At 39.3% G+C, this 14229-nt stretch overlaps 1 protein-coding gene across 1 annotated transcript; it reads right to left on the reverse strand.

The window, feature by feature from the left end:
• Positions 1-7: 7 nt before the first annotated feature.
• LOC111339520 (uncharacterized) lies at positions 8-14182 on the reverse strand. The gene is made up of 16 exons (XM_088744903.1): positions 11744-14182; positions 11017-11354; positions 9922-10060; positions 9631-9810; positions 9119-9228; positions 8781-8839; positions 8525-8667; positions 7877-8161; positions 7132-7434; positions 5586-6052; positions 5047-5138; positions 4605-4761; positions 2943-3003; positions 1872-2143; positions 1554-1728; positions 8-491 (listed from the first exon to the last, which is right to left on the reverse strand). The coding sequence occupies exons 1-16, from the start codon at positions 13017-13019 to the stop codon at positions 310-312; spliced, it is 4239 nt and encodes a 1412-aa protein (XP_088601029.1). The 5' UTR covers positions 13020-14182; the 3' UTR covers positions 8-309.
• Between the last annotated feature and the right edge of the window lie 47 nt (positions 14183-14229).

Genomic DNA, 14229 nt, shown 5'->3' on the forward strand with positions numbered 1-14229 from the left:
CGCAGAAATGAAGATAAATAAGACATCTATAAGGAAAAAGGTAACGTTGATATGTTTTCGTTAACCGTGAGAAAGGAACATATTGCCTTTGTCTAAAGGGAAAGACATTATAGTTTGAGTGAATAGACCCACAATGCTTTAAACAAACATCGATCACAAAGTTTCCGCTAAGATGTCTGTTTAATAAATGTTTTGGTTTAATATTCAGCTGGAGTTCTTATTAGCAATAACTCAATATGCACAAATTCTTAAGTATAAAATTTCATTCCAAATTTTGAAAGAGTTCTGTGTAACGTAATCTACTTTCTATCACGTCCAAGCACTTTTCCGACCCTTTTCCCTTCGCTTTCGTTCTTGTTCAAAATGTTGAAGTTCCTGAGCACTTATATATGATAAATCCATGTAAAGTTTTCGAAAACTGTCGTGAAAATTTTGCACTGTCTTCAGCATCTCATTTCTGTGTGTCATCAGCCTTGCACAGCCATGTCCTTCTAGATGAGTGAACAAAATGAGAATCTCTAAGACTAGACTTTCTTTCTAATAACTTAATGCTCATTCTTTTAAAAATTTAAATAGCGCTATTTCTATCTTTATCCAATGGCGCTTTACAATGATTTTAAAACTATCATTTATGAAATAGTATCTCTAAATCGCTGACAAACTGATGAATTTAGTGATATAGACTAACAGGCAAGCTGACTTTTATAACGGACTGAAGTTCTAGTGGATCTGAACGACCAACTCCCTGGTTGACGAGATGGTCGACTGAGTTAAATCATTAGCAACCAATGGATCGACCGACAAAAAGAACGAATGAGAAAAAACGAAAAAAAGGTACCTACCTATTGACTGATTAACTGTAGGACTGATCGACTGACAGACTAACAGCCTGACTTAAGGTTTTTACTAATGAGCAGTCCATTTTTGCTGACTAGTTCATACGGCCAGCATAAGGAATACCTGGCTAGGACTCTCGTGTACCCGGTTTAGCTAAGCTACCGGATAGTACACTGACTAACTGACGGACGGACTGTATAAATGACTGCAAGACAGACAGGCAGACAGACAACCTACTAACACACTTACGTGCCCTCGTTCCCACCCATCTACTCACTCACTCACTCACTCACTCACTAGCTCACTCACTCACTCACTAGCTCACTCACTCACTCACTAGCTCACTCACTCACTCACTAGCTCACTCACTCACTCACTAGCTCACTCACTCACTCACTAGCTCACTCACTCACTCACTCACTAGCTCACTCACTCACTCACTAGCTCACTCACTCACTCACTAGCTCACTCACTCACTCACTCACTAGCTCACTCACTCACTCACTAGCTCACTTACTCGCTCACCCGTGCATTGGTCGGCTCCCGAACCATCGACTAACTGACTGATTAAATATCAAAAAGACGAAGTACATGTAAAAGTTGAATGCGTGCTGTAATGGCTAGCTGAATAACCGTACGACTAACTGACGTTTTCATTTCCTAGACGAATGGCTCAATAAAGAAAATGTCACTGAAGGACTGACCGACCGACTTACCTGGAAATACTGTTTTTGTTTGAGCAAGAAGTTTACGGATGGCTTCCCAAACAAGACCACAGAAGACAGCAGCTCCAAGTGCTTGCAACAGCACCAAAAGAATCTCATGAAATAATGAAGAGTCAACAGAAAACAGCTCTGTGGCCTGTTCCTCGGCCTCACTTTTTTCTGGTTGCTAAGGGGAAAAGATTGACAGCTTACTTGTCTATGTTGTTCTCATAACAGCGAGTTCTCATATATAAATCAGAGTGAAGCGTTCAGCAAGGATGAAGACATGCCAATATAATGTCAGGAACTGAAAAGTTTATTGAAATTAACCTGTAATGGAGAGGTACTGTTTTCGATCATTTTGCTGATAAGTCCAGCGTTATTTCTGATGTAATCACGAATTCGCTTCTGTAGCTTCATTGCTTCACCCGACAAGACAATTCCAAACCCTTTTGGTAGCTTTATAACTTCCTTGACCCGCAGCTGCTGGTCAAAAAGATGTTTGATGGAGCGACTTCCAGCGACATAGGCATCTAACAACAGTCCTTTGACTTCGCCCTGCTCTAGAGATTTATAGGCCTCCTGTAAAGTGTCTTGTGGCCCTGGTGAAACAATGGGGACGATAATTGTAAACCCTCAGTAAAAGTGGAGACCTTTGGAACTAGAGAGAATGAGCATCAAGGTGTTTCTTGTTTGAAGGCAAAAACAAACGTATAAGGTACTTTTCTTTTACAGTTGACACCAAATTTTACGTTCTTTCAATGTTAACATCTCCATATACGTAATTTAAAATTTTGTCGAAGAAATGTTGCCCGTCAATAACCGTGGACGAAAGACGAAACGCTACTCTACTTTTTTCCACGATTTGCGTGCATCGTAATATGTGTTGAGGCGTTTTTACCACTCGCTTGGCGAATTAACAAGAGGTATCAAGACTCTGTAATTTTCTTCTTTATTATCTACTCTCCTATTGTTGCTACTACCTTCTATTACCACAGCTATTTCTCTTCTTACTTCAGCAAGGAGTGCCCTCGCATTTAATGTAAAAATCACAGACATGTTTGGGTTAGCTGACCGTGGGAATTTCCAAAACAGGATATTCAGTGTTGGTAAAACTCAAGGTCAGTTTTACCAACCCAAACATGACCACCTATGAAACTAATTATCCTCAACCACAACAAGCGATTAAAATGTCTAGCACGGAAAGAACTGAGCCAAGTTCAAGCACACACTAAAAATAAATGATCAAAACTATAGATCTACCAAAATAACAACGTAGACGCAAAAAGGCGAGACTCATCAAAACAAAAGGTAAACCTAAAAATACTCAAAATAGCAATCCTTTATTTCTTTCTTCAGAGACAAGTATAATAACATTAGAATTACATCTTTCCTACTCACTGATGAGAGCATTTCTTCTGACGCCAAGTCTGTGCGCCGCCGAATCAGCCAGAGCCGTCACCTTGACAAGAATGGAACCCAAGAAGATATTTACGATAAAAATGAATTTCCACGCTACCTATCTAAATAATCATATACGATCATAAAATCAAACAAAATGTGTGTCCCTTCGTTTTTACTCTGGGTACTGCTTTAATAATCTTCGTTGTCTGCAAAGGATAATTGATAATGCTGAGAAGTGAAAAAAATCTCAAAAGAAAAAAAGTAAGTATGAATACGTTTACCTACGAAGAGACTGACAGCTCTGAAACATCCATGCACCTCAAAAACTGATTTAAGGTTTAAGTTCAATAATTAATATACAGCCTTCTCATTACCATACGTTTTACTTGTCTATTACATTTACATTCAGATATTTTTATTCAATTCCTAGTTGTCCCTTTTATTCTGTGTTATCATTATTACTTTTGGTTTTCAATTTATATATTTCGTTGCAATTAGTTGTGTTAATATGAGTTCAACCTCAAGGCGTAAAGGTCAGGAATAATTGGGTACATCTATAATTGAACATTACATGAGATTTTTTGTTTGAAACATACAATCAACGGTTTCATCTCGTTTCGGAACTCTAACTTCATCTCCACCCATGAATTCACCTGTCAGTTTTTGACCAATCAGAGACAAGATCATTAAAGCATGACGAAATACTTTTCCGAAACAAAATAAACAACGCATTGAAGCGTAGGGGAGGGAATTTCTGCCCTTTATACATAAACTACAGCGTTGAAAATGTTGTAAAACAAAGGTTTCATACATCAGCTGTGCGTTCATCGAGTTATGAAGCAGTTGGGAAGTTTGGAGAGCACTCAAGAGGCTAGAGTTGCTCGAGGCGTAGCCTCGAGCAACTCTGACGCATCTTTCGTGCTCTCCAAACTTCCCGTGTGCTTCATATCTCGAGGAACGCACGCTGACGTATGAACTAATTGTTAATTATAACATAACCAAAGTAAAGCGCGCGCTCTGATTGGCCAATTCAGCGTCTACCATTTTCCCATGGGTGTACACTGCTGACATGAGCAAATGCAAAGACTAGTTTTCCGTACGCGCTTGTTTTTTCTGGTTACGTAAGATTTGTTAAATAAAAGAAAACTCTTTTGCTACAATATAGCAATGTTATGTCATAAAACGAATGGTAAACGTTGCAGTGTACACTATTGAGTTATGGATGCACTTGGGAAGTTTGCTAAGCACTCAAGAGGCCAGAGTCGCTCTCGGCTATCGCCTCGCGCGACTCTTACGCTTTTTTCGTGCTTAGCAACCTCCCGCGTGCATCCATAACTCAATAGTGTACGTTGGGGTGTTTACCATTTGTTAATTTGTTACTTAAGCTTCACTAGGAAAGACTAGTTTAGTGTTTTGAACGAGATCCAGGCTGTATAGGGCAACAAGACGGAGACAGCACACGGCTCCCTTAGTTGCAGCCTATTTTCGATCGTCGCACTAAGTGATTTCCTCCCTCCATAAACACTGGCACTCCTATTCTAACACGATTTGGACCAAGAGCATAACTCTGTGGCTGGTGATGTACTAGATTCGAATATGTTAATTATGATTTGTTATTAATTTACTTCATGCAATCCCAAAGGTTCAGATTTAACATACCTTTGTTCCATACAACATAATATCTTTTTCTATCGTGTGAAACGTTAGCGAGGTAGCCAGTACTCCTATAAGTACCGAAGCCATAACAAGGCCAGTTAAGATCCAGGCCACCGTGAACAGCCTTGACCAAACTCCCGTAGGAACTCTATCTCCGTAACTAAAAATATGATAATGGGCACATTTATGAGATTTAACAAACAAACTTAAGAGACTTTGTCAGCTATTATATGTTTCCTTTGGTCAAGTTCCATCAATTGTGCCGTGTGGAACGAAAGCAAGAAAACTTGGACACTAGTCCGTCACTCTATGAGGTCCAATGACGTCGCTACTGAATTTTTTACGTGTCATGATTAATCGCTTTTTAATAAAGCTGAAGATAAAGATATTAATAGTTTTCTTGTCTTCATTTGATCATTGCTGCGATAATAATTTCGTGCTTTACCCGACAGTTGTCATGGAAATGAAGGAAAACCAAAATCCTTCAACAGCTCCCTTGATAAAGGAGTGGGCAAAACCGTCATCCCGGCTTGTTTCCTGAATGACAAAGAAGGATACATGAGAAACCTGGAGTTTCGGTGATAATTGCTTTGATGCATGCCTACGTAATATATAGCGCATTTACCTCTCGAAGAACTGTAACTGTGTCCTGCACGATGCATAGAAATGAAAAATAGTAACTCACAGTAGGCACTCTGGGCATCAGGGAGATTGTTACTGCCATTTCGTTGGTTTTATTCTGAGAGTAATCGTGAACAACCTAACACAGTTACTTCACGCTATAACTATCCACCTATCCTAGCTCTGGCCTGGAGTGTCTGCTTGCGAATACAAAACAACCTGACAATATTTTTTTTTAAGGAAGAAAAGTGGACAGGCTATCTCCATTTGAAGGTAGCTTACAATGAAGGGTTTAACTTTCACTTGCGACGTGGATGAGGATAACCACATAAACAAAGAAAGCACAAGGCCAGTTCCACTCACCAGGGCCCATATGATGGTACCAGCCACGTAAGCCGTCATTAAACAAAACAGGTATAAAGGCAAATACTTTAAAAGAGTCGATATGACTCTGTTTTTACTTCCATCCTTCTGACGAACCGTGATGAAGGCGATTCCAGGAGACTCCACCATAGGAACAAATACATAATACCTTTGAAATTTGTCATTATCCATAGTCCCCGTTACAGGAAAGCTAATCGCTGTCTTACTGTTAACGTCTAAGATAACTTCATTCATAGTGGTTTTATAAGCTGTGTCTCCTTTGCCATTGGTCTTAAAATTCAGAGAGGTGTGTCCATGTGATTTGCATACACCACAAGACTCTGACAGCATTTCTTCAACAAAAGTGCCAATAATTCCTTGCGGTGACTGACTGTGAATTGATTTGGTGACGTATGGAGGAAGTACCGCCCAATTGGTGTAGAATACCCCTGGGCAACGACAGGTTTCTGTTATCAAGAAATGAGTTAAATTAGGGTTACTGATAGTCAATAATGTGCTTGTCATTTAACCATTAGAGACTGTGATCAATACTGGTCTTTAATAAAATTAATTTTTTGCAACCCATCGTCGTTCATTGAAATTTTCAATCTAAATATTTCCCTTGAGGTTTGCCAAGTTTCCTAATACTGTAAAACCTCAACTCGTTATCATGGTTCGAAACAAAATATTGTGCTTTCTTTATACGCTGTCATTTAACGATACTATTCTGGGGCAACGATACTATTTCTGAGACCACAGAAGTAAACTGTGTATAACCCATAAAACAAATTGGTTTAGCAATTTCGCTCTAAAAGGCAAGCGTTTGTTCCAAACAAAACAAAAAAAAACCCGCTGAGACGATATATTGTTCGAGCGATATGTCACAATGATGAATCCCTGGCTCCAAGATAAATATTTGGGGCGATATATCGCCGCTCTAAGATAAATCGTTCGAGCAATGCATCGCGAGAACGATATATCACTCGAAAGATTTTTCTTTGGAACGATATATTGTTATATGGAACGATATATTTATCATTGGAACGAAATATTGTACGATAACTCCGATATTTTGTCCATTTATCGTTCTGAAGTGACGATAAAATGCACGATATTTGGACGATATATCGGCGATGTATTGGAAGAACAATGCGCGATATTCGGCAATTATCGTTTGCATTACTTTTGCACAATACTGTAATAAAGCCAGGACGAGGTGATCGGCATTTTTATGACCACACAGCCTTCAAAAGCGTTAGCTGTTCAACATTCACTTTTATTTTATTTTTCTAGACAGTAGCACTACTAGACTTTTGTTTGCCTACATAGAAAACTGTAGACGATATATATTTGGGTTGCGATAGCGCTTGGAAACTTAAATGCTCCATTCAATTTTTCACAAAAGTTTTGCCAAGGTATTTTGTTAATTTTGAGCGGAATCTTTCATTCGGAACTTTTCCAGGCGTTTGCCCAAACGACGAAAATCTGCTTTCCCCTGAAAAATGGGCAGTCACCGTTTTTAAATATGCTATAAGCTTCCCATTACCTCCCGTCACCTCGGCTGATAATGGTCCATCTCCCTTGGATGTAAAGCCAGCTACTTGAACCACGTAAGATGTATAACTTTTCAATCCAGTAAGCTCTACAAGGAGAACCTCTGGACCATCGACAGTCAAGGTGGCCTCTTTGTTATCTACTCGTTCATCAGCAGCTTTTACAGCTTTAAAGATGACACGATAGCCAAGCAGTCTGCCCATTACATACTCCTCTGGCAAAGGTGTCCATGAAACAGCAAACGAATGTGGGGATGTCATGTCTTCTACAGTTACAAGTGGAGCTGCCTCTGGTACTGATAAAAAAAACACATTAGTCTTAATTGAGCATGCATGTTACTGATGAAAGGTACTAGTCCAGAGAAGCATTCAAATTTGCGATTGAGCTATCAGAGGGGAGACTTTAGAGATTTTTTTGGATTATTTATTTCTTTCTCTTTCCTCATTTTCTACTCATCCCCTCCCATCAGCATTTTCACAACTGTCTACACTAATGATGTCTTTGTCTATAAATTCGGATGAAAAGAGAATAACTGCTGAGAAATAGAGCTATATCAATCATTTTAATTCCTGCCAGGAGAATAGCTTAGGAATTGTGACGCCCTATCACGTAAACTTGTTACTTTAGCAAATGTGATATCTCGTAGAGAGCTCAACTGTAATGTACAATTTCGGAAGATGATAATGAGGTCTTTAATCTCTCTAAATGATTTGTAGTACATAAAAGTAAGAGCACACCTCCTTCCTCCATCTTTATTTCTTCACCTTCCCCTGGAAGCCCATTTCCATTTTCGTTGAATGCCATAACTCTTATCCTGTACACTATTCCTTCTTGTAGATCCGTTTGATGAAGGTTGGTAGTATGGCGATTAACAGCGACTGTGTTCCACGTCTCATCATTAAGTGGACGAAAGGCGACCTGATATCCATTGATTGGGCCGTCAGTGACTGGCATCCAGGATACTTTAACACTAGTGGCGCTTGTCAGGTAAATCTTGGTTATTTCAGGAGTCTGGTTAGGAACTGAAAGACATTCAAGAAAATTCTATATTTACATAAAAAGCGAGTTTTTCCTAATTTCTTCGATCGAAAAATGTGCAAACCAAATTGGGCATCAATGTGACGTGTAGTCAACCCCATGTCGCCAAAAAAAAAACCCAAAAAACAAAAAGCACAAAAACAATTAAAAGCGGCCGAAACCACTTCCTTCTTTAGTATGACAAGGTACTTTCATAGCGCTAAGTATATTTTTTTCGAGTAGAGGTACCACCCCCACACGACTGAAGCATTGTAAGTATATCCTATTTTGGTGACCAATCACACGGGTATGTATGCACAGTGGGGAAAGCTACGCCTATTAAATCAACAGCATTGGAATGGACTAACCTCCTGTTACCGAAAGAGTAGCAGAGGAAACTTCCAGGTCTGCTATCCTGCCATTTTTTTCAGTGGCATCCGTGAATATCAGCAACTCATTCGAGTCCAGTACACGGAATGTGATGGTAAAATTTACAATTACACTTCCTTCTCTGCAAAATTACAGAAAAATAGGAATTTTCTTTAAGATCTTAAACTTGGGACCCTGAGCTGTTTTTCAATAAAATGCTGGGTTTTTTTTTAGGAACATTAATTCAAATCTTACCTGCAGTGATTCAAAGTAACGTTCACTAATTTTGAATTCCCAGAATACATTTTTCGAATCTAAATGGTAAAAATTGAAAATAAAATAAGAGTCAAATTGCCTTATGTACTGATGAAATACTGGCAAGTAGTAAAGTGGATTTTTAAAAAACATTTAAAGCTTTTACATAGTTCTTGCTAAGTATTCTAAGCTACTTCCAAATTTTTTCCGTATCTCTGCCTAGGTAAACTCATGTACACTTTCGACTCGAGCTCGTTTCTCAAAATGCTTACGCTGTTGCTTATTGATGCTAGTTCGACGTTAAAAGTTTAACATCATTAGTAGCAGTGGAAGCTTACGTTTCTCTCTATCTTGGCTCCCAGAGTTTTGAATAAGACGCTCTTCTTGTCAAGAAGTGAGTCATCCCAGCTCTCTTCACTAAGATGTGCCTCAACATCCAAAGGTACAACTATGAAATTTCCAAAGGATTGAAGGAAAACACAAGTAGGTATTAAAATAATTATAAATTTGGATGTGACAAGAAGTTGTAGTTTAGGGGTTTAGGTTGGAATTAGGTCACAATTTTGCCAATTTAACTTGAGAAATAAACCATGCCGTCGCATAGAAACAATCAGATTGGCCAGGTCGGGGTGTAAACAAGATTTTTGTATTTTAAGACTTGCATGAGACATCTCAATCATGCTCTATGACCCGAAGAAATAACGGATAACGGATGTTGGTAAAGGAAATAATTTGTCCGTAACTCTTGCGGTCATCAGTGTTACAAACACGGTGTCCTTTTCTCGCCATTAGTTATTATTGACCATAGCCAGTGGCTAGCTTAACGACCTCTTCACCGACAGTACTGCACCTTTACATGGATGTGTTTTGCAAATTTCCACGTCCTCGTTCTCTCCGTTGCATTCTGCGCTGTTTTTGATGACTGATTCAGCTACACATTCCCTTGATCTTTTGCGTAAACCGCCTCCACAAGGCTTGTTACAAACAGACCAATCACTCCATTCAGTCCAAGAATAAATGATGTTGAGATCTAATAAAGAAAACGAAGATATGTTCATTTCTCAAATGAAAAACTGTCCTGTTTCATTTAAAAAAAAAAAATAACACTCATTTTTTGTAAAAGGAAGCGTCATCTGCTTACCTTGACAGCCAAACAATTCCACTCTCATTGATATGTGTTTGTGCCAGGTTACTGGTCGAAAACGAATGAAACGTGCCCTGATTGGCGGATTTAACTCGTGGACAACAAAATCGTTCTTGTTCGTGTTACCAATGAATACCTAAACATCAACGTGTAAAAACCTTGTTGTCGCTAAAGCTCATAATGGCAATCATCCCTAGAGCGCTTGTATTAAGCTAAGGGAATAAAAAACTCATACGTGCCCTTTTTGGTTATTCCTCTTAAGAAACTCTTGGGCCATATTTCTATGCTCTTGGGTACCCAAAACAACCCTCCCCTCAAGACAAATTCACGGAGCATTTATATGTAGTCGTCAGTTGTAACAGCTGTTCCCTCACCAGTGTGTTCACTTTTCGCACGGGCGTAAAAGTTTTCCCGACTAACAGGGCTGTCCTACCGACCGAGGCGAGACGACCCATCTTCCCGAGACGAGTTCGTTATTTTTTCTTGTAAAGGTTTGGTCGAATTTTTCAAAGAAATTAATAAAAGCTTACTCGGCCAGGGTAACTCGGTAGGTATCGTGCTTGCTTAAACGCATGCTGCATGTGACACTTGCCAGTGAAGAACTAACAGAAATGTTGCCGTGAATAAAATTGTTTAAATTCCTTTAATACATCCAAAAATATGAAATTTATAAATCACATGAAAAGATGGCCCCTTCCCTCCAGATTTCAAAATTTAATTCTACCAAATTTTAGGCCACCAATTTTGAATGTGGCTTCCTCATAATGAGGGAGGCTCGGTGGCCTCATGGTTAGTGCGCTCGACTCCAGTTCGAGTGGTCCTGGTTCGAGCCTTGGCCGGGGAAATCGTGTTGTGTTCTTAGGCAAGACACTTTACTTTCACAGTGCCTTTCTTCACCCAGGTGTTTAAATGGATACCGGCAAATTAAATGCTGGGAGTAACCTTGCGATGGACTAGCATCCCATCCAGGGGAGATTAGAAATACCCCTAGCTAATCGCTTCATGCTACAGAAACCGGAATTAAGCGCCGGACTGATAGGCCACTTAACTCTTAAACAGACTTTACCTTTCCTCATGACGAAGACTACTAACCTTCTCTTTAGGCTGTCCTGAATCTTTGTAGTACTCAAAGGTCTCTTTGTCATCACTATACTGCAGCTTATAAGTCGTGACAAACTGCATCTCACCACCATTTTTTCCCTGTGTTCCTACTCTGGTTATCTTAATGTCATGTCCTCTGAGATCAACCTGGAGCCACTGGTTGAGATCATTTGTGAGAGCTGACCAACCGCCCTGCTTGTTACCACTTTGTTTAAATGTATACCTACCCTGGGCCGCAGCAGTGTTGTTGTCCAACTGTGAGGAAGCGCTTACTTGTGCATCAGATATATCACCATTTTTCATGCCAAGAGCCTTATCTCGTGTACATGCTAAGAATTCCATACAAATCAGAGTGGCTAATCAATGATGAAATCATTTTACCAATTTTTTCGAGCAAAGTTCTTTTATGATGTTTTGATATTTTAATTATCATACCTCTCCATCGGTTCATACATTGTAGTCATCAAAAATATCTAGGGATTTCTTTTTGATGGAAAAGTGAAATAAAAAATTACTACAAGCAAAGTTAACTAACACGAAGCAACATCCAAACGGAAAGCTGCCATTCAAGATATGCCTTTAATATTATTGTATTCTGTTACCGATTCAATGTTTCTAACTACCAAATTTCGTTCACTCTTATTTCACCTCCTGTAAGAACTACATGTATCACAAAGGGCACTTAAAGAGTAACAAACAGAAACCAGAATAACGTTACCTGTGCTGTTACTGGGATGGCTAGTTTCTGAAGGTCGCTGAGTTGTTCTCGTAGGCTGAATTTTCATAAGTGTTGTGCTGTTTTTTCGAGGTAAAGTGCTGGTGATACTAATGGGGGAATTTAGAGAAGATGGTTGTTCGACTGAGTGCGCTATGTTGTTTCTTTGAGGTAGTTTACTGGAAAGCCTGGGCTCTTGTTTGGTGATCTTTGTCATCGAAGATTTCAGGATGGCTGCACTTTCAAAAAATCTGGTTGTGGTTGCGGTTGTGGTTGTGGTTGTGGTTGTGGGTGAGTTTACAGGCAATGACTGCTCGATTAAGTGTGGTGACTTTTGTGTTGTGTTGTCCCTTTGAGGCAACGGGTTGGTAAGGATGGAATTGTGATTTGAGATTCTCGTTATTGAAGACTTGAGTATGGCTCCGCCTTCAGAAACGCTGGTTTTGGTCGCAGGGGATTTTAGAGGAGATGAATGCTCGATTGAGTGTGATGAGGTTTGCATTTTGTTGTTTCTTTGAGGTACGTTGCTGGTCGGAATGGGCTCTTGATTTGTAAGCATCGTCATCGACTGCTTAAGGAAGGCTGCGCTTTCAACAAATCTAGTTGTGGTTGTGGGTGGATTTGGAGTGGATGACTGTTCGATTGAGTTCCATGACGTATGGGTGAGAACGTTCGAGAGCACGAAAGTATTTCGTGAAACGCTACTAGATGAGATGTACCATGATGTAAGCTTTGTTGAATTTTCCATGGTAGTCATTCTTCGAATAATAACCTTTGTGGATGCCGGGTTATAAAATGGAGATGGTTGTTTGATCGAGTGAGTCGATTTTTGCACATTACGTTGTAAAGGGATTTGGAATAAACTGCCCTGATGGCGTGTGCTGTAATGAGGCTTTTGTAGTGGGTTTAATGCCAACGTCTTCACAGACTGGAAGATGGCCCTACTCTCAGGGAACCACCAAGTGGCTGTTGAAGTGTGTTGAGGAAATGACTGTTTGATTGACTCGGATTGGGTTTTTGGTATAGATGTCCTTTGAAGAAGGATGTTGTCTGGATTTGTGTTCAACATCGCAGTTGAGTTTATGGTGATCATTTTTTCCAAGAGAAGCTTTGTGGCCGAGGGTTTAATTCTCAGAGATGACTTTTCCTGTACTTTAGATGATTCTTGTGTGTTTTTATGTGTGCTTAGTGCAGAAATCTTCAGAAACTGCAGAATTTCTGTTTTAAATCTTTCAGAGGTAACAGTTGCTGATGTTTGTGTAATAAATCCTGGCGGCATCTTTTTCTCAACAGTGTCTGATCCAAGTTCAGACAATGAACTGGAGGCAGAAATAGAAGAAACTTTTATAAAAATGAGTCTATTATCTCCCGTCTCCGTGTGGTTAGCAAAAATATATGTCTGTGATGAGTTGAGTCCTGCATTTGAGCACGGTATGATTGAACCGTTGTCAAGAGGTTTGGCTGGACAAACGAAATCCTCTATATTGTACTCAAAGCTACCTGTAAATTGTAAAAGTATTTATCCTATTACACTTCATGAGCCGTACATGTAGGTTAGACAATACGGAGCAGGCAATTAATTTGTATCATTTTGACGCACTCTGCAGGCCGACATTTTTTGGAATTAACAATCGTTAATCTTTATCAATCGAAGATGTTAGTACCTATGCCGCTGACTTAAAATATCTCTCACAAATGTTCCATGTGAATAAATACTTTATCATATTTTCAAATTTTCACAAGAACCCTTTGAATCAGCATAGAGTAAGTAGATTTCACAGTGGTCCTTTGTCTATTACATTTGGCAATTTTCTGAGCACTTTTAGGGAATTTTCCTCGCTAAATGTCTAGGACTTCAAGTAAATTCGGGAATGACCTATTAAAAATTAAACACAATCCAGCTGTTTGTCTTGTTACTGCTTTTTCTTTTTGAGTCAGAAAGAACTACTTGGTTGACACAATCACAACTTATCTAGAAGTTTTAAATGAGATTAGAGAATTTCCCGTAACACCCGTTCACGTGCAGAATTAATGTCAGTCTTATTTTTTAAGTATCATCAAGGGGAAAGGTCAAAAATAAAGCGGAGTAATCATTTTTTTCTCCTTAATTAGAGTAGCAAATTGTTTCCCATGGTGCATGTATGAACGCTATAACACAATGCTGTATCTTTTAGGGAGTCGTGAAAGAGTATCTGATCTTATTTAACCGATCCAAACGTAAATTATCCTAATGGCTTGTAAGTGAAGAAATAAGCGTTGTAAAGAAAGATTTGGGGGGTATTCAGCACCCTTTTCTCCAAAATTAAGTACAAAAAAGTCCTTTATGAAGTGCCTTATTTCATATCATAACATAACCAAAAGAAAGCGCGCGCTTTAATTGGTCAATTCAGCGTCCACCATTTGCCGATGGGTGTACGCTGTTGGCGTTAGCAAATGCAAAGACTAGTATCCGTGCGCTTATTTTTTTTTGATCACGTAAGATTTCAGTG

The sequence above is a fragment of the Stylophora pistillata genome, chromosome 14, assembly GCF_964205215.1.
Source record: "Stylophora pistillata chromosome 14, jaStyPist1.2, whole genome shotgun sequence".
In the NCBI taxonomy this organism is placed as follows: domain Eukaryota; kingdom Metazoa; phylum Cnidaria; class Anthozoa; order Scleractinia; family Pocilloporidae; genus Stylophora; species Stylophora pistillata.